The sequence below is a fragment of the Mobula birostris genome, chromosome 21, assembly GCF_030028105.1.
Source record: "Mobula birostris isolate sMobBir1 chromosome 21, sMobBir1.hap1, whole genome shotgun sequence".
Classification (NCBI taxonomy): domain Eukaryota; kingdom Metazoa; phylum Chordata; class Chondrichthyes; order Myliobatiformes; family Myliobatidae; genus Mobula; species Mobula birostris.
In genome coordinates, this window is record NC_092390.1 from 10,536,486 (window position 1) to 10,560,230 (window position 23,745).

Consider the following 23,745-nt stretch of genomic DNA (forward strand, 5'->3'; position numbering starts at 1 on the left):
TGGACCATACTGGGTTCCACTCTTGTACTCAATAAAGCAGCCACTGAGTGTATATTCAAACCGCATTTGGTTGCTTTGATTTAAATCTTCCTTGCTTTTTAATAGCTGAGTAACATTCTTGGTTTAGACTTCTCTGGCATTATCATGGAAATTTACATCATATTCTGCCGATTATACGCATACTGTATATATCGAGCCACAGGAGATTGACAGCATGTAACAAATGGTTATATAAATAACCTGCTGAAATATATACAGAGATGATAAAAAACTTAGTTGAAGAGCAAGTGGATCCTGAGGGGGAACAACTTCTGTCAGGATGGTGGGAGTGTGGAGTGAGCTGCCAGTGGAATTGGTGGACGTGGACTTGATTTCAATCTTTAAGAGAAATTTGGATGGCTACTGTATAGGGATGGGACTCATTTGGGGGGGTATGGTCAGATGCAGGTCGTTGGGATTAGGAAGAATAATAACGTGACATTGACTGGATGGGCCAAGGAGTCTATGGTGTTCAATAATTCTATGACTCTCTGGGAAAGAGCTGGCCAGATTTAGAAATTAAATTCTAGTTCTTTGGGTCCATGTTTTTGAAGGTGTGGTTGCCAGTAGCCAAATAAAGGAAATCAGTAATGTGTCAAAGGGCAGATTTGGAGTATTGAAAATAGACACCATGATGACAGTACTCAGTCAGTGTGCCCCTTCCAAAACTACCTGTTGTAGGTTTATAATTTATTTATTTTTATATTGTACACCCAACACTTGAATCCTCCAGCTTTGCCACTGGATTTTCCCATTGAAAACCAGCTGATTTTTCAAAGGACCATTGAACACACGCATATCTGTAATTCTTTTGCTACTGTTTTAACATGTACATTTTAAAATTTTGATATCTTTCATATAGTATTCTGATTAACATTCAGCAGTGTTAGTTCATCAGCTTGACTAAATTTATTGAACCATGCTGATAACTACCAGCATGGAATATGGAATCTTTTACTCAGTTTATGTCATAACTTACTGCTAATTACGCCACTGGTGTTCAGAGTAGCACTGAAAGTTCTCCATCTCTGGCGGTGTTCATGCATCCTCTCGGTTTTCACTACTGTCAGTCACGCAAGTCCCAGGTGGAGACTCAGGAATACCGTCACACTCAGATGTAGGAGGAATCTTCATTGCTGCTTCTGTAACAATTTTGTTTTATCAGTCAGGGTTGTTAGCCTTGAGCTGAACCCCTGAACCTGGAGGACCAGTGGACCGCTTTTAGTCTGGCCTCTACCTTAGACCTGTTTGGCATGGGTGATCCTACCAAGAGCCAAAGCATAAAGCCTTGACTTCAGCCAACATAGCTCTCTGGGTCATTGAGGCACACAGGCCTCCAAACCACGGCAAGGTTGTGGTCCTCTTGGAGGTTTATGCCATAAGTTTAGTGTTTTTTTCTAACTTCTTGATAGATCCTATAGGTCCTTAATTTTAAACTGAGCCTTAGGGAATGTCCTGCAGGAAAAAAAAACTTGATTTCCTATTCCTTATTTGATTCCAAATCCACTAATGCACCTTTACCTTCAAGTCCTACACAGGAGGTTGCAGTTTCAGTCTCATCTTCCTTCCCTTCAGAGCCATTATTCCATTATCCAAGTTCACATGCCACAGTACCAGTAATAATTGGCGGTGATTTCTAGTAGGTTGCCAAGCAACAACTATTTGCAAACTGATTGTTTTCTCATGTACTACTGGTGCAGAGCACATGTTAATGCTCACTGATGCATTCATTGGCAAAGCGTGTTTGGTGAAGATTTGAGATTTCCCTCCAAGAAAGGGAGGATCTTAGAGGTACACACACAAAAATGCTGGAGGAGCTCAGCAGGTCAGGCAGCAGCTATGGAGAGGAGTAAACAGTTGACGTTTTGGGCAAGTTCCTTCATCAGGACTAGTTGTTAGATGTTAAAGGTGCATCTGAAGAAGTGCAGTTAACAGTTTAAAGGCACAGGAAATCAAGTTCGTTCAAGTTTATTGTCGTCTGGTTGTGTGTGTGTGTGTGTGTGTGTGTGTGTGTGTGTGTGTGTGTATATACACACACACACACACACACAACCAAATGAAACATTAAAGAAAATAAAAATTTCTGGTAGCATCTGTGCTGAGTCAGGAACACTGAGATCAGTTTTTGTGTTTTCATCAAGTCTACAAAGTCAGGGTGGAAATATTACATACTGTACCAGAGAACATAACTCTAAGGAGAGCAGGGGAAAGTTTAAAGGAGATTTACAAGGCAATATTTTACATAGTGTGGAAGGCGCCTGAAATGCAGGCAGCTTGGATCATGGGCCAGAGGTCCTGTTCCTGTCCTGTATTCTAGTGTGCCATTGGCTCACTCACCACATAGCAGAGTCAAACCTGGGACTTTTCTAGGTGTATGATCACACCAGGTATGTGATGCTCACTGATTCTCTCTTAACCCTTTCCCCTCCAGGACAGGTAACGTGAAGACAATGGCTGACCGAATACTTCTGATGCGATCCCAACTGAGGGAAAAGCTGGAGAAACTGGGGACACCCGGCACTTGGAATCACATAACCCAACAGATTGGGATGTTCAGCTTCACAGGACTGAACCGTATGTATCTAGACTGTAGGACTGCTGCATTGCATTTACATTTGATTTTCTTCTCAGAAAATTGTAGGAATGTGTAGATAGCATTTATAGGAACTCAGCTCATTGGATTTGAATTAGTCTGTAGCTTAAAATGAGACCTAAGATTGATACTTAAACTGATGGAATATAATGAACACAGAGTAATGTCTTCACTTTGCACCAATCAACATATTTTGGTCAAAAAGTGGCTTAAATACTTGATAACTATGTCCTGTGTTTAAGATTAAAACTCTGTTTGTCGTGTGAAGTGAGGTGCGTTGTTTATGTCAATGACCAACACAGTTTGAGGATGTGCTGGGGGCAGCCTGCGAGTGTTCCAGTACCTAGATATGCCCACAACTTACTAACACTAACCTGCATGATTTTTGGAATGTGGGAGAAAACTGGAATAGCCCTAGGAAACCCATGTGGTCATGGGGAAAACGTACTCATTACAGCGATGGGGACTGAACCTGGATTGCTGGTGTTGTAAAGCATTGTGCTAACCACTACGTTACCATGCTGCCCTTTCTTCGGAACATTCAAAGTTCTCTATCTTAAGCATGTTTTAATGTATACAGAGATTTCCAACAGAACAATGAGGAGAGGAAACCTGTAAGCAGATATTGAAGTTGGGTGACTTATGCCATCTACTCTTCACTGAATTGACCTGGTCTAAAACTCACGCAGCACAGTACTGCAGCAAGTATAGTTACTGCCTCACAGTTCAATGGTCTGGGTTTAATCCTGACCTTTGATGCTGTTTGCATGGAGTTTGCATGTTCTTCCTGTGATATCATGGGTTTCATCTGGATGCACCCGTTTTCTCGCACATCCCAAAGACATGGCAACTGAGAGGTTAATCGACCATAAACCCAGGAGATTCTGTAGATGCTGGAAATTCAGAGCAGTGCACATAAAATGCTGGAGGAATTTAGCAGGTCAGGAGGCATCCATGGAAATGAGCAAACAAGTCAACATTTCAGGCCGAGACCCTCCTTCAGTGCTGGAAAGGAAGGGGGAAGATGCGGGAATAAAAAGGTGGGGGAGGGGAGGGAGGCTAGCTAGAAGGTGATAGGTGAAACCAGGTGGGTGGGAGAGGTAAAGGGCTGAAGATGAAGGAATCTGATAGGAGAGGAGAATGGACCATAGGGGAAAGGGAAGGAGGAGGGGACCCAGGGGGAGGTGATAGGCAGGTAGACAAGAGGCCAGAGTGGGGGAATAGAAGAAGAGGGGAGGGGAAGGACTGTCAGATGTCCCTCGTGTGTAGGTGAGTGGCAGTGTTGATGGGAATTTACAAGGACAATTCATAATCAGTTGTTTTTTAAAACACCTAAGAAATAATCCAACTATTTTCTGCAGGCATGTATTGAAAATTGCAATACTGGGAGTAAGTGAGGAGCGATGCCTTGAGGTTTGTTGCAGGAATTTGCTATGGGCAGGTTTTAGAGGAGGTTGCATAGGCCTCCTCTAACATGTGGTACTTGAGATCTTGGCTGGTGCCAAGTGCCTGCTGCAGTTTAGACTCCGGGATCTTCAGCTGTTCCCAATTCTTGTGACTAGTCCAGTCCTCCGTTAGTGCACCTGGCAAATAGCTCGGAAATTTTTGCAGATTTTCACTGTAGCATTTATTGCCAGCAGCTGCAGAGTTTGCACACACCATTATAGAATGTGCCTGGGGTCGTCTCTGTTTATTGTCAGTCTAATTGTGTTGAAAGCTCTGAGCAGCCAGAAGAGTTCTTACAAAGACCTTCAAAAATGCTGTTGCCAAAGCATCTGTCTTGCAGGAGTCTCCAAACAACTGAGCTCTCTCTAGCTATTTCTAAAGAATGCAGTGGCTTTTATTCCAAACAAAAACTTCCTATCTGCTAGAATTTGTCCTGTGCACCATTTCCAGTGTTCACTCTGTTTGCCTCAGGAGTTGGAGTGAGGTGGGGGATCTGCGGATGAAGTTCACCTTTTTCAGCGATTTTGTTCCTTTTTTTTGCTCGTCTATGTAGTTAACAGGTTATATTCAAAGTATTGTAGTACAGTGACTGCTCAAAGCCACATGGGTTTCTTCTGGGTACTCAGTTTTTTCCCACAGTCCAAAGATGTACTGGTTAGTAGGTTAATCGGCCATTGTAAATTTTCTGATGATTAGGCTAGGGTTAGGTAGGTGGGTTGTAGGGTGGCATGACTCTTAGGGCCATAAGGGCTTGTCCTGCGCTGGAACTCTAAATAAGAAGTAAATTTAATATAAAAATACATATATGTTACCTTATACAACCCTGAGATTCGCTTTCTTTCAGATATTTACAATAGAACAAATAAAATCAATGAAGAACTACACACAAAGACTGACAAAAGTGCAAAAGAAGTCAAACTGTGCAAATACAAAAAGAAACTAATCATAATATTAAATAAGAATACTGAGAACAAGAGTTGTGGAGTCTTTGAAAGTCAGCCCGTAAGTCGTGGAATTATTTCAGTGTCGAGGTGAGTGAGGGAACACACCTGGTTCAGGTTGTTGATGGTTGTCGGTTAATAACTGTTCCTGAGCATGTTGGTGTGAGACCAAAGGCTCCTGCACCTGTGCCAATGGCAGCAGTGAGAAGAGAGCATGGGCTGGATGGTGGGGGTTATCATTGATAATGCTCTGATCCAACCCAGGACACTGTAGCATATTTTGAACCTTGGTGTTCAACAGTTAAAGACTGGAAGGAAGAGGGGGAGTGATAATACTGTTGGCAAGACTCTGCACTGTGACTTCTGAGAACTGCTGTGCCTAGGACCAGAATGAGAGAGTGAACAGTTTATACCAACAACAGAGTTGCAAAGGTGGCCTCGCGACAGGGGGTGCCTGGTGGCCTTCTGATTCCTATTGTGATTAAAGTCATTGAGTCATACAGCACAGTAACAGGCGCAACCTTTGGTTGTCATCCATGCCAACCAAAATGCCCCATCTAAGCTACTGCTTGTTGCTTGCATTTGGCCCTTATCCCTCCGAAGCTTTCCTATCCAATATACCTGTTCAGGTGTCGTTTAAATATCTTAAAAATTTCATATATAATTATTTTTATATAATTCCTTGTAACTGTTGATGGGTTTTTTTTTGTTGCATGCTGCACCCAGCATATTCCGAGTAACTATATTTGCCATTTGATCATTGATATTGAACTAGCCTCAATAACTTCCATTGGCAGCTTGCTCCATAGACGCACTGCCTTCTCCATGAAGAAGTTACTCCTCGGGCCCCTTTCAAATTGTTCCCCTTTCATCTTGCCCACGAGTTTTTGATTGCCTTTTCCCTGGGGGAGAAAGGACTGTGTGCATTCACTTTCTCTAATCCCCTCATGGCTGCTGGTTCGGGTAAGGGTCCACGGCGAGGTTGGAACTCCATCCCCATCCCTCATGCTAAATGCCTGTTAACTGAAGAATTGTCTTAAAGTCATAGTCAGGCAGCACAGAAACAACTTGTCCATGCTGACTGTAATTCCCAGCCAGTTAGTCTATAGCCCTCCAAAGCTCTCCTATCTCTGTAATCTTCAAGGTCACCTGAAGATCACTTTCTTTCCCCCTTCAGCTGACCTTGTGTTTGTGTGAATTGAAAAGAAGGCTTAAAGGAAACAAAAATGTATTTCAGGTGAGGAGATCACGCCCTGTTCTTCATCTTCACTTGAGTCTGAGACCTGCCATTTAGGTTTGGTACTTAATGCCTTGTGGTGTTGCTAGATTCATCCTTTGAAGGAATGGATTCAGGAGGAAGACTTACAATAATTGTATTCCGGGCAGCACGGTGACATAGTTTTTAGCATAATGTCATTACAGCACCAGTGACCTGGGTTCATTTCCACCCCTGTCTGTAAGGAATTTGTATGTTCTCTGTGTGACCTCGTTGGTTTCTTCCGGGTGATCCGGTTTCCTCTCACATTCCAAAGTAATTGGTCACATTGGTGTAATTGGGCAGCACATTACAGTGCTGTACCTCAAATAAATAAAACTAAATACAGTAAACGATTTTAGTCTGGAACTGGGAGTGGCAGTGGGTTTGTTTCACAGTTAGTGTGATCCACAGCCTCGTATTTGAGCAATGATTTGAGCAGTGTTGTGGCAGTGCTCATTTACTGTCACTGCAGGTCATTCCATCTGACATGCTCCTTGAGCAGCAGTCCCACAACATGGTGGAACGTGCTGTGTAATCAATCCCGCTCCCTCTGCTTTGTGTGATTCTTCACATTTGTTGGTCAGTGGGTAGCATGTTGGCATTGGGATATATTTTTGGGGGCATTGTTTTTCATGCTCAGTTTGTGGAAGAACCTGATATAATGCATCCAGTTTCCTTAAGAAGGAGCTCAAGGTTCAGCTCCCTGGATTCGCAGACCCTCGTTGTCCATATTAGAAGTACAGGTTGCAGTTTGACAGGGACACTATTCTTGAAAGGAAGCATTGCTTGTAATGTTCTTGTTTTAACACTAGTTGGGAGATGATAAGATGTTGTGTTGTGACTTTGAGACATAGGAGCAGAATGAGGCCATTTGGCCCTTCGTCTGCTCTGCCGTTCAATTATGGCTGAGTTATCTCAACCCCATTCTCCTGCCTTTTCCCAGTAACCTTTGACACCTTTACTAATCAAGAACCCATCAACCTCTGCTTTAAATATACCCAATGACTTGGCCTCCACAGCTGTGTGTGACAATTAATTCTACAGATACATCACCCTCTGGCTAAAGAAATTCCTCCTCATCTCTGTTCTAAAGGGACATCTTTCTAAAGGTGCCCCCTGGTCCTAGACTCTCCTACTATTGGAAACACTGTCTCCAGGTCCACTCTATCCAGGCCACTCAATATTTGGTCGATTTCATTGAGATCCCCTTCATTCTTCTGAACTGTAGTGAGTGCAAGACCAGAGCCATAAATTGCTCCTCATACATTAATGCTTTTTTGTTCCCGACATCATTCTTGTGAACCTCTTCTAGCCCCTCTCCAATGCCAGCACACTTTAAGAAAGGAAGCATTGTTTTTAATGGCCCCACTCTTGCTCTCTTTAGCATTATGGGTTGTGGCATTGGGAGATGATTTGGTAAGATATTGCATTGCATTCTGTAGCCACTAGTTCTGGAAGAGTTAGTTTGAATCCATTGCCCTCTGAGTTGCTTAGCTTAGTGACACCATCTGAACACCCAGGCTTGGTTTGAGAGTTGTGAATAGAATGAGTATAAAAGATGACCTACCAGATCAGTCTTTACAAATTCTGGTGTTGGGAGTTCTGGATTTTAAATTAGAATTCTAATGGCAACTGAGATATTAATCTGTTATTTTCTATTGGAATTAGAATTGGTTTATTATTATCACATGTACCAAGGTACAGTGAAACTCTTGCCTCGTACAAGATCCAATCATTACACAGTGCATTGGGGTACTACAAGGTAAAATTATAACAGCATGCAGAATAAAGTGTTACAGTTACATCGCAGGTAGACAACAAGTTGCGAGATCATAATGCATTCACCACCATTGCATCTGTTCCAAGGATGCAACTTTCCATTCCAGGATATCATAGGTGTCTTCTTTCTTTAAAGAATATGTTTTCCCTCGCTCTACTATTGATGGTGCCCTCACCTGCATCTCCTCCATTTCCTGGCTCACCCCATCTTCCTGCTGCCTTAATAATGATAGAATCCCTCTTGTCCTTAACTGTCACTCCGTCAGCCTCTGCATCCTCTTCAACTTCCGCCATCTCCCAAGAGATCCTACCACTAAACATATCTTTACCTCCACCCTCCCCACCGCCCGCTTTCTATGAAAGTCACTTCTTACGCAATTCCTTTGTCCATTTGTCCGTCCCCACTAATCTCCCTCCAGGCATTTTTCCCTGCAAGCAGCCTAAGCACCACACCTGCCTATACGCCCCCTCTCCCACCTCCATTCAGCGCCTCAAACGGTCTTTTCAGCTGAATCTGCTGCTGTCGCCTATTGTGTCTGGTGATGAGACCTGTTGTAAGTAAGGGGACCTCTTCGTACAGCACCCCCCCCCACCCCCGCACCGTCCGCTACAAGCCAGACTTTCCGGTGGCCAAACATTTTAATTCCAATTCCCATTCCTGTTCCAACCCGTCAGTCCATGGTGTGCCAAGATGAGGCCACTTTCAGGGTGAGAAGCAACACTTCATATTCTGTCTTGGTGCCCTTCAACCTGATGGCATGAATTTCGATTTCTCCTTCTGGTAACCACACTTCCCCCCACCCCTGTTCCTCTATTCCTCACTATGACCATTTACTTCTCATCGGCCTGTTACTTCCCCCGGGTCCCCTCTTCCTCTCCTTTCTCCAAAGGTCCACTTTCTTCTCCAGCACTTGACTTTCCCCACCCACTTGGGACAATCTGCTGGAGGAATTCAGTGGGTTGAGTAGCATCAGTGTAGGGGTCGGAAAGCATCGTCGACGTTTCAGGTCAAAACCCTGCATCAGGAGCCTATGTATTTTGGTAGATTAGATTAGATTCCCAGATTCTCCAGTGTTAGGTTTAATTTGTCAGTGCCTTCAAACCAAGAGGTTCTGCAGGTGTTAGAAATCCAGGGCAACACACACAAAATGCTGAAGGAACTCAGCAGGTTAGGCAGCGCTGTGGAAAAGAATAGACAATTGACACTACGGCTGAAACCCTTCGTTAACACTGTTGCTTCCTCTTCATAGATGCTGCCTGATCCACTGGGTTCCTCCAGCAGTTTGTGTGTGTGTGTTAGAAAATAATATTTCATTGGTGCCATATGCAATTAACAAGTAATGCCAGTTTACTTTCTCCTTATTGGCAAACAATATGTATTTGCTTTTAAATTCGAAAATATCTGAGTGATGGATTACTTTCAGATGGGAACTCAGTTCTCTGGAGTTCCAGCTGCTCCTTCGAACTCAGCTCCCCACTGGAGTACAGAACTGGTGGCTTCACTGTTTGAATAAATGAAGCAATTTTCCAAAAATACCATTGGTGGGTCTTATCTGAGCCATACACTTCCTGCTGAGGGATAACACTTACCTTGTTTTTATTTGTTGTCTGTTGCTTCCTGTCCCCTCTCGTCAAGGGAATTCAGTTTGCTGTTGGTTTCCGTGCAAAACCACTCCATATAGGATGTGTCTGTTTTCAGTTGGAGGCATTGCATGGACGTTCCATCTGTTTTTCCCTCTCTTGGCTCAGGCAGTTAGTACAGGTCCTGTGGTATTATTCAGAGCAGAGGAGACAGAACACCCACCTCAATTAATGTGCCAAAAACCATTTTTCATTATGGCCATTCATTTCAATTAATGTTTGCAGAGTCTTGCCATGCATTAAATTGACCACATAAGAGGCTGGAGTTGGGAGCTGGCTCATTACGAATGAAAGGTGTTAAGATGTTGAGATGGGGGATCATGCAGCTTTCTTTCTCAGTTAACACGTTGTCTGGACACTTTTGCCAGCTTGAAACCATTAGTCATCCTCTGGATCATCACTGTATAAAATGATCTCACGTCTAAGGAAATTTTCTATTTTATTATTTCAGAGCTTGTCACAGTGAAAACCGCAGTGAGAGGTGTTGGTGGAATAGTGGCAGTCTTTGTTAGTATTCACAGCTCACTGGGTTCACAAAGGACCCTGTTACTTCACTTTCACTCTTTACATGCCTTTTAATTCAAAACAACTGCCCTAATTGATAAGCTTCCCCCTGCCCAGCCGATCTTTGGACCATACAATACCTTAAGCAGTAATGTTATCCAGCTGTTCTGCCTGTGTGTTTTGCTTTGGATTATTGCAGATTCACAAAGGGCTGAAATTTTTATATTCAAGAAAGAGGGGCAAAAAAATCTTTGCATCATACTTTTAATGGGAAGCAGACTGTTTGGTTTAGTAAAAGAGCTTGTGCAATTTGAGAGTCTGTTGAGAGTGTCTGTTTTGGTGCCCTGAAGCAGTCAATTAGATGAACACATAACCTACCACCAGGGTCCTTTGATGGTATGAGGAGGTATCTCTTTCAATTTGGAAAAGGACCCCAGGTATCAGATAAACAGTCCACACTCGGACCCTCCTCTGTCTCAGAGTAGAGCTGGTTCTGTGTGATGCTATCTGAAGGGCTAGGTAGATGCACGGTGTCTAACTTTTGACAGCTCTGAATTAACCTGCCAGACTTATAGGGACATGGATAGCCTGACAGAATTTAACCAGTTCAGTTGTGTGCCAGAAACGCGCGCGCACGCACACACACACACACTTTTTTTCTTTCTCGAGATCCAAGTTTTCATGTTTTTTTTGCATCCTTCAGCATCTGTCCTCTGCTCTTTGCTCAACATCAATCACCAAATGATCCCAAATACACCACAGGACACTGTTTTATGTCAGCATATTGTGGTGGGAATCTGATTGCATGATTTCTTTTCCCCTTCTGAGTAGAAAAGCCAGTGACCTTGCTAACAGATAGAGGCCACAATTCATAGAACACTACAGCACAGTACCAGGCCTTCAGCCCGTGATGTGCCAACCTTTTAACCTACTCTCAGATCAATGTAAACCTTCCCGCCTACATAGCCCTCCATTTTTCTATCATCCATGTCCCTATTTAAGAGTTTCTTAAATATCTCAGAATCAGGTTTAATATCACCGACATGTCATGAAAAGTGTTGTTTTGCAGCAGCAGTACATTGCAACACATAATAAAAACTATAAATTACAGTAAATATATTAAAAAATTAAATTGAGTAGTACATAAAGAGAGCAAAAAAAAGTGAGGTAATGTTTGTGGGTTCATTGTCCATTCAGAAATCTGATGGCAGAGAGGAAGAAGCTGTTCCTGAAATGGTCAGGGTCCTATACCTCCTCCTTGATGGTAGCAGTAAGAAGAGGGCATGTGCTACATGATGGAGGTCGTTCATTATGGATGCTGCCTTTTTGAGTCATTGCCTTTTGAAGGTGTCCTCAGGTTTCTAATGTTTCTGCCTCTACCCGACATCTTCTGTGGGGGGGGGGGAACTACCTGACATCCCCCCAATACTTTCCTCCAATCACCTTAAATCTATGCCCCCTTGCATTAGTCATTTGCATCTTGAGGAAAAAAGTGACTGCCTGTCCACTTTATCTTTTCTTCTTAGCATCTTGTACACCTTTATCAAGTTACCTCTCACCCTCCTTCATTCCAAAAAGAAAAGCCCTATCCTATGAATTTACTCAACCTATCCTCATAAGATATGCAAATTCACTAACCTCTAGAATTTTTTTTATCTGACTTTTGAGTGACAGTTCACCTGTTTCTCGTAAACTAACAAGAGTGTGTAGGCATTTTCTTGGGATTCAGCAGCCCATCTTTCATTCTGGTTCATTGGACGATTGTGAATGTAATGCTGAAACAGTTTGGCTTTTGACGTTTTGAGTTAGTTACTGCCCGATACACCAGTGGCTGACTGGCAAATGGTCCCAGTCACATATCCCCACATAACCCTGCGCATGCCTTCAGGAGTACAGTGAGGAATGTCTTATGATAGGCTGAGCGACCTAGGACTTTACTCTTTGCAGCGAAGGAGAATGAGAGGTGATTTGATGGAGGTGTACAAAATGATAAGAGGCCAGAGATCTTTTCTCCCCAGGGTGGAAGTGCCCAATATGAGGGGCATAATTTTAAAGTTGGAGGAAAGTATGGTGAGGGGGGGAGAAATAGTCGGAGATAGGTTGTTTTTTGTACAGAAACAGTGGTGAATGCATGGGGTGATGGTAGAGACAAATGCACTAGGGACACTTAAGGGACTCTGAGATGGATGATAGAAAAATGGAGGGCAGTTTAAGAGGGAAGGGTTAGATTGATCTTAGAGCAGGTTGATTGTGGGCCGGACTATGCTGTACTATTGGTCTATGTTCTGTGTTCTATCTGGCTTAAAGCTAAATTGCAAGGACAAAATGAAGAGTGCACCATTTGGAACCAAAATCTGGGATTATGAGAAAACTAATATACAATATGCACATTACTTGGGTTTCCTCTGTGGTGTCCTTCCATGAACAGCATTCTCCTTCAGTGTTTTTCCTATAGTGGACACATGAACAGACTTTAGCAAGTTCCAGAGACTTCTGCAGGTCTTTTGTTGTTACCCTTGGGTTCTTTTTCACCTCCTTCAGCATGGCACGTTTTGTTTTTGGTGTGATCTTTGCAGGATGCCCACTCCTAGGGAGAGTAGCAAAAGTACTGAGTTTCCTCCATTTGTAGATGTTACTGTGGACTAATGAACATTCAGGTCTTTAGAAATGCTTTTGTAGCCTTTTCCAGCTTCATGCACTTCTACGTTTCTTGTAAGGTCCCCTGAAAGTTGTTTTGATCAAGGCATGGTGCACATAAACAGATCTGGCTTGAGGAGAGCAGGCACTGTCAGTAACCTGACTTTGTGTGTTTTTTTAATAGGGCAGGCAGCTCTACACCCCACATGTCCAATCTAATCTCATTGATTGGAACACAGACTCCGAGTAGTGTTTGTAGAAGGCATTATTCCAGGGGTTCACATACTTTTTTGAATCTAGACTGTGATTTTTTAAAATGGTGTTCTCTGTATTGACACGAAGAAGTACAATTGTTTGTGTGTTATTAGTTCAGGCAGATTGTGTTTGTCTATTATTGTGACTTAGATGAAGATCAGACCATATTTTATGCAGGAAACCAGGTAACTGCAAAGGGTTCACAGACTTTTTCTTGCAACTGTGAATGTGTGTTTGTGTGTATACCCTTCGTCCAAAACTTGCATAAGTTTGTAAACCAGGAAGCAGAATATCACAAGGGTTGTAACCTAAAGCAGGAGAACTAACCCTTGAGTATCTTTCTGAAGTTCTATGATTATTTTATTTAACATTCATATGAGACTTTTTCATAGTAGTTCATTATTTGTTTTGACATCTTGTTGAACATTAAACATTCTTTTACTTCTTCCTTAAAGACTAATAGGATAATTTATCATCCAAGTTCAGATTTCCAAGTCTGAATAAGCATATGTTTTTAGTCATTGTTTTCTATTTCACAAACCAAGATCTAAAGGTGAATTTGCAGAGAAAAAACAAATGCTGACCATTTATCCGCTTTCTCCCCTTCCCTCACCACTCCCAACAGCTTCTCAGGTCGATTACATGGCTAAGAAGAAACACATCTATCTCATGAGCAATGGCCGCATCAACATGTGCGGTCTGACCACTTCCAACCTGGATTACGTGGCAGAATCCATTAAGGAAGCAGTGACTGCCAGCCAGTGCCAGTGAACAAGAACTTGCTTCCAAAGGAATCTGTAGATGTGACTGTGCATGTGATGGTGGGTGTTTGTTGGTGTTGCAGTCTCTCATGCCTTATGCTTAACTTCATCTAATATCCAATTGAGAGAGAAGCCCTGAAATTAACACTTAAATAGAGAAGCACTAATTTAGCTCTATCCCTTGGTTTACTATCTAGTCAGGATGTTTAATTTTATCTTTATAATTGTAGAACAATTCAATTGTTTTTAAATATTATTTTACGGTTATTACTGCACACCACGTTATCTAGAAATTTCAGTGTACAGCATGGTTGGTCAGTTTTAAAACTTTATGAATATTTGCAAATGTGTTTATTTTTTCACTTTTCCTTTAAACTAGTCCCCAAGGACAGATTCGTAATTTTTAAACAAAAATCTCCCTTTTAACATGAGCAAAGTGGTCATGTAAAACTGTAAAATTCTGACAGTCATAAAGTCACACAGTAGGGAACTGTCCTTCAGTCCAACTGGCCCATGCTGACCAAGGTGCCACCAAGCTCCTCCCTGTGTTTGGCCCACATCCTTCTAAGCCTTCCCTTTCCGTATACAGGTCGACCTTCACTAATCCGACTACCTGTAATCTGGCACTGATTATGCTTAATGTGATCCTTCTGTAATTCGGCATTTTCACTAATCCGGCACTCCTCAGGTCCCAGTGGTGCCGGATTAGTGAAGGTCGACCTGTACTTGTCTGAATGTCTTTGACATTTTGTGGTTTCCTTTTTCCAGAGGAAAACCTTGGAAAAGTTTAAAGGGAGGAAAGCAAAAAGGCTTTTAATTACTACAGGAGTGATGATGAGATGGGGCAAGTGAGGCATTGAATAGAATAAACTGTTGAGAAAAGTTTTTGTCCATAGGTTATCGTTTATTCAATCCCACTCAAAGCCAGTGGCAAGCTTCAAGGTGAACTGCACTGTCAGACTTCCAGTGGATGTGAATATTCAGCAGTATGCAATAATTTTCAAGACGCATTTGTAGATGCGCTCAAATTGATCTGTCGTGTCAAGACTTGATCCCCTAGAGCAGGGGTTCCCAACCATTTTTATGCTATGGACCAATAGCATAAAACAAGGGGTTTGTGGACCCCAGGCTGGAAACCCCTGCCTTACAGTGACCAGGGTTGTTGTCAGTAAACAGTCCAGTCTCGGAGCAAGGGAGCTTAGCCAATGTGAGGGGGCAACTCATTTACTTCATATATATTATCCTGTGCTAAACTGGCTGATGGGCTAATGGCTCGTTTCTTTGACCTGTTACTTAATGAACTCTAATGGAAGCAAAATTCATTGAATAGGATCAATACCTCAGGGAGAGAAGTAATTCCATCCAGGTTTATATGCCTGTTATACTTGATTGAGTTGCCATAATTATACAGCCGTGATGAGGCCTTACACTGCTGCAGTTTGAACTGTAACCATTTAGCTAATGTGACTGAAGGATCAGTAGGGAATCACTAATTTGGGCGTAATCCATATTGAAACGGTTTAAAGGCATAGTGAGGGCATTAACCTGTTTGACTCAGGAAGGTTTCTGAAGGGAGCAATGCAGCGACATCAGAACTGAGTCAGATAATCCTAAACCTTTACAAATTAATTGCAGATTTTTAGTCTGAAAATAGTATTTGTGATTCACAGGTTTAAATATCTAGTCCTGTATAGCACTTTCAAAACAGTAACCATGCTGAGTAGTTATTTTTCTTAGCGAAGATAAAAAGCCATTGGATATCAGTTGAGATAATTATTGTTAATGAACAGCAAATGAATGTAACCAGACTGGGGTTGTCTTGTTACTACCATGTCACTTTAAAGATGGGAGTTCCTATAGGGAATGTTCTCTAGCTGAGTTTACATGTAATAATAATTCACTTGAGTCTAATTTAGGAAAACAAAATTAAATGGTTATGGAAAGGAAGAAAATAATTCTGTTATCTCTTAACTGATTGCACCTTGAAGATGTTACATTTTACAGTTCTGCAGTATTTGATGATACTATGGGTGGATGATTGACTGCCGATAATTGATCAAATAACTACAACTGATCCAGCATATGCATTTGCTATAAACTGCTTATATTGTGTTGAGAAATTCCCAACAATATTTGGGTTGTACAAGTCTGGCAAATTTCAGTCTATGTATAAATATGTCACATCGAAACAAAATTAAAGATTTGAAAATGATGATTCCAGTCTTTTCATTTATTGTCATAATTTAAGGAGATGCTGGTGTTGTCCACAGAGAGTGGTGGTGCCCCAACCTCTTCAACAGGTACACTTCACTGCAAAGGAGTGCCTCTCAAAATACCCGCTGGTTCTTTCTCTTTGGAGATGTCAGATGATAATGATATGACAATATTAACAGTTATCTATATTCTTAGTCAATGACACACCCATCAGATTGGCTCCTTGAAGAAAATTTAAAGATTTGATACCGTTTGAGCCAAATTTACATGATTGCAAATTGCATCGTCTCATTTCCCTGTCAGTGTGATTATTTAAAGGCATTTTATTAATACCTTTTAACTTGCTATTATTTTGCCTAGAAATTGTAGTGTCTTGTGAAAGGCATCAGTACTTCTGAACAAGGAGAAACCGATGAAGACAAGGGGGTGTGGTAGCTACTGAAGCCTAAAGCTTCTGCTCCTGTATCTTATGGTCTTAAGCGCTTGCTCAGAGGGCAGAGAGACCATTGGGTATCTAAAGCATTGATGCTCTTTACAGGGTTGTAGAAAGCACAAGCGGGGGTCAGTGCTGATATAACATTGCTGACTGATCATATACTGCAGAAAAATTAAATGGAAGTGTATTGGCAAGGACACTAAAATGGTATTATATTTAAATCTGGAGATTTTTCTTTATTGCCATCTGTAATTTTGAATGGTGCTTAATTTTGAATGAACTTGGAAGAAAGTTTAGTCAAAGGCAAACTAATTTTATTATTAAAGTACATATATGTCATGTGCTACCTTGAGATTCATTTTTCTGTAAATGTCTGCAAGAAAATAAATTCAGTAGAATTTTTGAAAAGCTATACATAAACACTGGGCACGTGGCCAAGTAGTTAAGGCATTGGACTAGCGACCTGAAGGTTATGAGTTCGAGCCCCAGCTGAGGGAACGTGTTGGGTCCTTGAGCAAGGCACTTAATCACACATTGCTCTGCGATGACACTGGTGCCAAGCTGTATGGGTCCTAATGCCCTTCCTTTGGACAACATTGGTGTCGTGGAGAGGGGAGACTTGCAGCATGGGCAACTGCCGGTCTTCCATACAACCTTGCCCAGGCCTGCATCCTGGAGAGTGAAGACTTTCCAGGCGCAGATCCATGGTCTCGCAAGACTAACAGATGCCTTTACATAAACACTGACAAACAACCAATGTGAAAAGGAAGAATAATCGTGCAAATAAAAAAGAACTGAGAACATGAATCTCTAGAGTCCCTGAAAGTGAGCCTGGAGGTTATGGGATCAGTTCGGAGTTGAGGTGAGTGAAGTTATCCACGTTGGTTTAGGAACCTGATGGTTGTAGAGTAGTAACTTCCTGAACCTGGTGTTGTGAATGTGCTCAATGATGAGGAGGGCTTTGGCTGTGATGGACTGGTCTATGTCCACCATTTTCTGTAGACTTAGGAGTGACTAAACATTGCAATATTGGTTTACAAAGTGGTGCAGAAAGAGAGCCAGGCAGCTGCTTGGCTGTTTGGGATCAGTCCTGCACCCATTGGTATTTAAATACAAAAAGCAAGCTTCTCAAGATTCAAAGTAAAGCCTGTGCTCACTGGAATTCAGAAGAATGATGGGTAATATTGAAACCTATCGAATGTCAAAAGGCTTCTTCAATAGAGTGTATGGAGAGAGCATGTTTCTTGTGGAGTCCAAGACCGGAGAACACAGCTTCAGAATACAGAGGCGTCCTTTTAGAATGGAGGAACCTCTTAACATAGAACATAGAAATCTACAGCACATTACAGGCCCTTCGGCCCATAATGTTGTGCTGACCATGTAGCCTACTCTAGAAACTGCCTGGAATTTCCCTACCACGTAGCCCTCTATTTTTCTAAGCTCCATGTACCTATTTAAGAGTCTCTTAAAAGACCCTATTGTATCCACCTCCACAACCATCATTGCAGTGCATTCCACGTACCCGCCAATCTCTGTGTGAAAACCTTACCCCTGACAGCCCCTCTGTACCTACTTCCAAACACCTTAAAGCTATGCCCTCTTGTGTTAGCCAATTCAGCCCTGGGAAAAAGCCTCTGACTATTCACATGATTAATGCCTCTCATCATCTTATACATCTCTATCAGGTCACCTCTCATCTTCTGTCACTCCAAGGAGAAAAGGCGAAGTTAACTCAACCTATTCTCATAAGGTACGCTGTCCAATCCAGGCAACATCCTTGTAAATCTCTGCACTCTTTCTATAGTATCCACATCTTTCCTGTGGTGAGGTGACCAGAACTGAGCACAGTACTCCAAGTGGGGTCTGACCAAGTTCCTATACAGCTGTAATATTACCTCATGGCTCTTGAACTCAGTCCCACGTTTGATGAATGCCAACATACCATATGCCTTCTTAACAACACTGTCAAGCTTTGAGTGTCATATGGACATGGACCCCAAGATCTCTCTGATCCTCCACAATGCCAAGAGTCTTACAACTAATACTATATTCTGTCTTCAAATTTGACCTACCAAAATGAACCACTTCACACTTACCTGGGTTGAACTCTATCTGCCACTTCTCATCTCAGTTCTGTGTCATATCAATGTCCCACAGTAACCTCTGGCAGCCCTCCACACTATCCACAACACCCCCAACCTTTGTGTCTTTAGCTAAAGGGAGATGTATCTGCGGAATTTGTTGCCACAGGTGGCTGTGGAGGCCAAGTCATTGGACATAGCTAAGGCAGAGATTGATAGATTCTTGATTAATCAGGGCAGAAAGGGGTACAGGGAGAAGGCAGGAGATGGGGGCTGAGAGGGAGCCATGATGAAATGGCAGAACAGGCTTGATGGGCCAAATGGCCATATTCTGCTCCTATATCTTATGGTCTTATTATCAACGTACAAACTATATGTCACTATATACAGCCCAGAATTAATTTTCTTGCAGGCATTCATGGTAGAACAAAAAATACTGTGTATTGAATGAAAAACCACACAATACTGACACAAAAAATCTGCAAAAGAGAAGCTGCAAGTACAAAGTAATAAATAATACTGGGAACATGAGTTGTAGAGAAAGTCCATAGGTTGTGAAGTCAGTTCAGAGTTGAGTAGGTATAACGTCAACTCTTTAAAGTCACATAGAGCATGGAAACTAGCCCTTCACCCCAACTCGTACAGCATGCCCATCTAAGCTAAAAACAAACGAGAAAATCTGCAGATGCCAGAAATCTGAGCAACACACACAAAGTGCTGGAGGAACTCAGCAGGCCAGGCAGCATCTAGGGAAAGAGTCGACGTTTCAGGCTGAAACCCTTCGGCAGGACTAAATTAAGTTGACCATTTTGACCCACTCTTCTCCAAACCTTTCCTATTCAAATATATCCAGTATGCGTCTGAATGACTCTTATCATGCTCCATTTCAGGTCCTGCTTTGTGTTCTCCTTTGTGTTGCCATCAACAGTAATTTTTCCTCTTTCCAATCAACGTTCAAAACAATTTCTCAAGTTAAACCATATATTTATCATTTTTACTCATTCAGAGGGAAATTGTTTTAGATTATATATCTCAATCACTTTGAGTAAGTTATAGTCCCTGCCTTTCCACTAATTGCTTTCAATCAGGCTTACATTCAGGCCACACATCCATTGTGTACCTGTTACTGATTGAGCAGAGAAATTCAACCCCTGATAAAATGAACAGTCAATTAAAACATTCCTACTCTTTATGCTTCCAAAGAAGCCTTTGTTCTCGATCTGGAATCTGGCCTAGTACTTGAGTGTTTGTGCACATTTCTTTGATCGTGGGCCTAATATTGAATTTAAAGCTGCTGTTGTGAAAATCAAGACGCGCTTTGTGCCAGAAGATCCAGTAACTCGTGGCTGTATCCTACCAAGATTTGGGAACTGGCCACAAGATTCCTGTTTACTGTCGATTCGCCAGATCTCCACTCACCCACACACTCCTGAAACTCTGTGGGCTAATTCTGTCAATGGTCTGGCAGTGGGGACTGAGACAATACCACCCAGTAAAGAAATGGGGGGACACAAATCGATGTTTTCCACAGAAGTTATAATGTAAGCTGCTTCTCTGTCTAAATATCATCTACTTTTCTTTCTTTCTCTTGTCCATTTTAATATTTAGTCTATGTGCTGGTTATACGTAATACGAATATGACACCTCAAAGACCAGGCTGATCCTGGCCCTCTGCTGTTTCGACGAGGCCCAACTCAGGTTGAAGGAGCAACACCCTGTATTCCGTCTAGATAGCCTCCAACTTGATGGCATAAACATTGATTTCTTGAAATTCCAGTAATTTCTCCTCCCCCAACTTCTCTCTTACCCCTTTTCTTCACTGTGTCTGGTGCCCCTCCTTCCCTTTCTCCCATGGGCCACTGTCCTGTCCTATCAGATTCCTCTTTAGACCTTTACCTCTTCCACCTGTCATCTCCAGCTTCTTACCTCATTTCCCCCACACTTGGTTTCACCTATCACCTGCCTCCTCCTCCTCCACCCACATCATTCTGGCTTCCTCTCCAGTCCTGATGAAGAGTCTCAGCCTGAGATGTTAACTGCTTATGTCTCAACCCAGACGCTGCTTGATCCATTGAGTTTCTCCAGCATTTTGTGTTTGTCACGTCAGTAAATAGCATTTCTTCTCATTAATTCAGCCAAATGTGGCCTAATTTTGGAAAGTCAGACCAGAGTGTGAGTGATAATTCTGCAGGAAGGTATTGGAACAGAGGGAGATAGGAAGTGTATAGTTTATTGAAAGCGATGTCATAGGTAGAGAGAATGGAGATGTGTTTATCACTCTGGCCATCAGTCAAGGCAATGACTATAGGAGTCGGACATTATGTTACAATTATATAAGCTGTTGATGAGGCAGCACATAGAGTAGTGTATAGTTTTGGTCACCCTGTTTACAGACATGTAGTTAAACTGAAAAGAGTCCATGACTGACTTACGAGGATGTTGCCAGGACCGGAGAGCCTGAGTTACAGGGAGAGGTTGGCCAGGCTATATTCCATGGAACATAAGACAGCTTTGTAGATACAAGTGTTTACTGAAAGACATAGATAAGTCTGGTAACAAACTTTTCCCCAAGGTAGCAGAGCCCAAAACTTGGGGACATGGTGTGAAAAGAGGAAGATTTAAAGAAGGATCTGAGGGACAACTTCATCCATCAGAGGGTGGTGGAAAGGTGTGGTTCAGGGTGGTACATTAGTATCTTTTCACAAGCATTCAGTTGGGTACATGGAGGGATATGGGCTGGATGCAGAAAAGTGGGACTGGCTGGCTGTGCACTGTGATTGGTTAGGACAGGCTGGGTGTGCACTGTGATTGGTGAGGACAGGCTGGGTCTGTACTGTGATTGGTGAGGACAGACTGGGTGTTCACTGTGATTGGTGAGTACAGGGTGAGCGTGCACTGTGATTGGTGAGGACAGACTGGGTGTGCACTGTGGTTGATGAGGACTAGGTGGATGTGCACTGTGATTAGTGAAGACAGGCTGGGTGTGAACAGTGATTGGTGAGGACTGGCTGGGTGTGCACTGTGGTCAGTGAGGATTGGCTGAGTGTGCACTTTTATTGGTAAGGACTGAACGAGCTAAGGGGCCTGTATTTATATCTCTCCTGATTTAATTTTGCACCAAGGATTTCAATTATTGATTATGTTATGGCAGGACCTTATAACATAATAGCACTTAGTAATGAGATCTGTGTGACATAAGATCAGAAGCGGCAGCTAAGCAAATACTTGTCTTGAGTTGTGAAGTCAGTTAGGCTGGCCACTGTTTGATTAGGTTTCCTTTTGTTCATCATAGAGCCAACTGTTAGTTTAAAAGCATTAATTGGCATTATTTTAAATTTAGCCCCGTGCCACCGTTTCAAACTTTTTCATACCCAACTTGGACAATGTGCACACCTTGAGACTGGAACGCTGAAGTGGTTTATCAGTTTTAAAGGAGACAAAAGAATGAAAGTTGAACAGTATAATATTTATATATTGATATACCTGTTGTATATCTATGGCATTTGAATGGGTACGTGGATGTGAGGAATATGGAGCGGCATGCTCTGGCTGCAGGCCAATGGGATTCAACAGAATAATAGTTTGGCATGGACTAGATCGGCCAGAGGTCCTGTTCCTCTGCTAAAGCACCGTATGATTCCATTGTTTCCCTCACAGAAATGATTGCACTTGAATCTCAAGGAAAGTTATTAAACTTATATGAAATTGAATACTTGCTTCTTGTAATACAAATGGATAATTATTATATTGCATCTCTGATACTCATACACAACAGATGCCATCTCCCTTTTCCACTGGTTCACAAGGACATCAGAAGAACCTCTGTTGAGTAGTATTACACTTGTCTGCTCGGCACATTGCAGTTATGTTAGTATGATGCATGTATACTTAGTGGCCTTATTAGATCCCTCCTGTACTTGGTAAAATGCCATTGAGTGCATGCTCGTGGTCGTCTTCTGCTGTAGTCCGTCCACTTCAATGTTTGATATGTTGTGTGCTGACAGATCCTCCTCTGTACACCACTTGTGATGAGTGGCTACTTGAGTCACTTCACTTCCAGTCAGTTTGAACCAGTCTGGCCATTCTCCTCTGACCTCTCTCATTAACAAAGTTCCAACTACATTTTATTATCAAAGTACATATATGTCACTGTATACAATCCTGAGATTCATTTTCTTGTGGGCATACTCAACAAATCTACAGAATAGTAACTATGACAGAATCAATGAAAGTCCACCCAACTACAGCATTCAGCCTGAGTGCAGAAGCCAACAAGCTATGCAGCTGCAAATATCAATAAATATTGAGAGCATGAGACAAAGAGTCCTTGAAAGTGAACCCATTGATTATGGGAACATTTCAATGATGGGGCAAGTGAAGCTGAGTGAAGTTATCCTCTTTTGTTCAAGAGCCTGATGGTTGAGGGATAATAACCGTTCTTGAACCTGGTGGTGTGGGTCCTGACGCTCCTGAATTTTCTTTCTGATGCAGCAGAGATAAGAGAGCATGTCCTGGCTGCTGGATCTCTGCTGATGGATGCTGCTTTCCTGGAACAGCATTTCATGTAGATGTGCCCAATGGTAAGGGGGGCTTTACCTGTGATGGACTTGGGCTGTATCCTCTACTTTTTATAGGATTTTCCATTCAAGGGCATTGGTGTTTCCATATCAGGCTGTAGTACAGCCAGTCCATATACTCTCCACTACACATCTACAGAAGTTTGTCAAAGTATCAGATGTCATGCTGAATCTTTACAAACTCCTAAGGAATTAGAGACCCTGCCCTGCTTTTTTTTTGTAATTGCACGTACATGCTGGGCTCAGGATAGGTTCTTTGAAATAGTAACACCTAGGAATTTAAAGTTGCTAATCCTCTCCACCTCTGATCCACAAATGAGAGCTAGCTCATGGACCTCTGATTTCCCTCTCCTGATGTCTATAATCAGCTCCTTGGTCTTGCTGATATTGAATGAGAGATTGCTGTTTTCACCCTATTCAGCCAGTTTTTCAATCACCCTCCAATACGCAGATTCATCACCACGGTTGATTTGGCCTAGGACTGTTATGTCATTAGTAAATTTGAATATGGCATTGGAGCTATGCTTAGATACGCAAGTGTAAAGTGAATAGAGCAGGGGGTTAAGTCCTGTGCTGATGGAGA

General features: G+C 42.3%; 1 protein-coding gene across 2 annotated transcripts in view; it reads left to right on the forward strand.

Moving 5' to 3' along the window:
• Window positions 1-16,066, forward strand: part of got1 (glutamic-oxaloacetic transaminase 1, soluble) — a 74,688-nt gene extending 58,622 nt beyond the window's left edge. Inside the window, exons 8-9 of one of the 2 annotated variants that reach the window (XM_072238943.1) lie at window positions 2,471-2,613; window positions 13,719-16,066. In XM_072238943.1, coding sequence (XP_072095044.1) covers window positions 2,471-2,613; window positions 13,719-13,864 — 289 coding nt within the window. In that variant the 3' untranslated portion in view covers window positions 13,865-16,066. Of the gene's footprint in view, window positions 1-2,470; window positions 2,614-4,922; window positions 5,129-13,718 lie in introns of those variants that run through there. The other variant, XM_072238942.1, reaches the window with a different exon arrangement.
• Window positions 16,067-23,745: the final 7,679 nt, after the last annotated feature.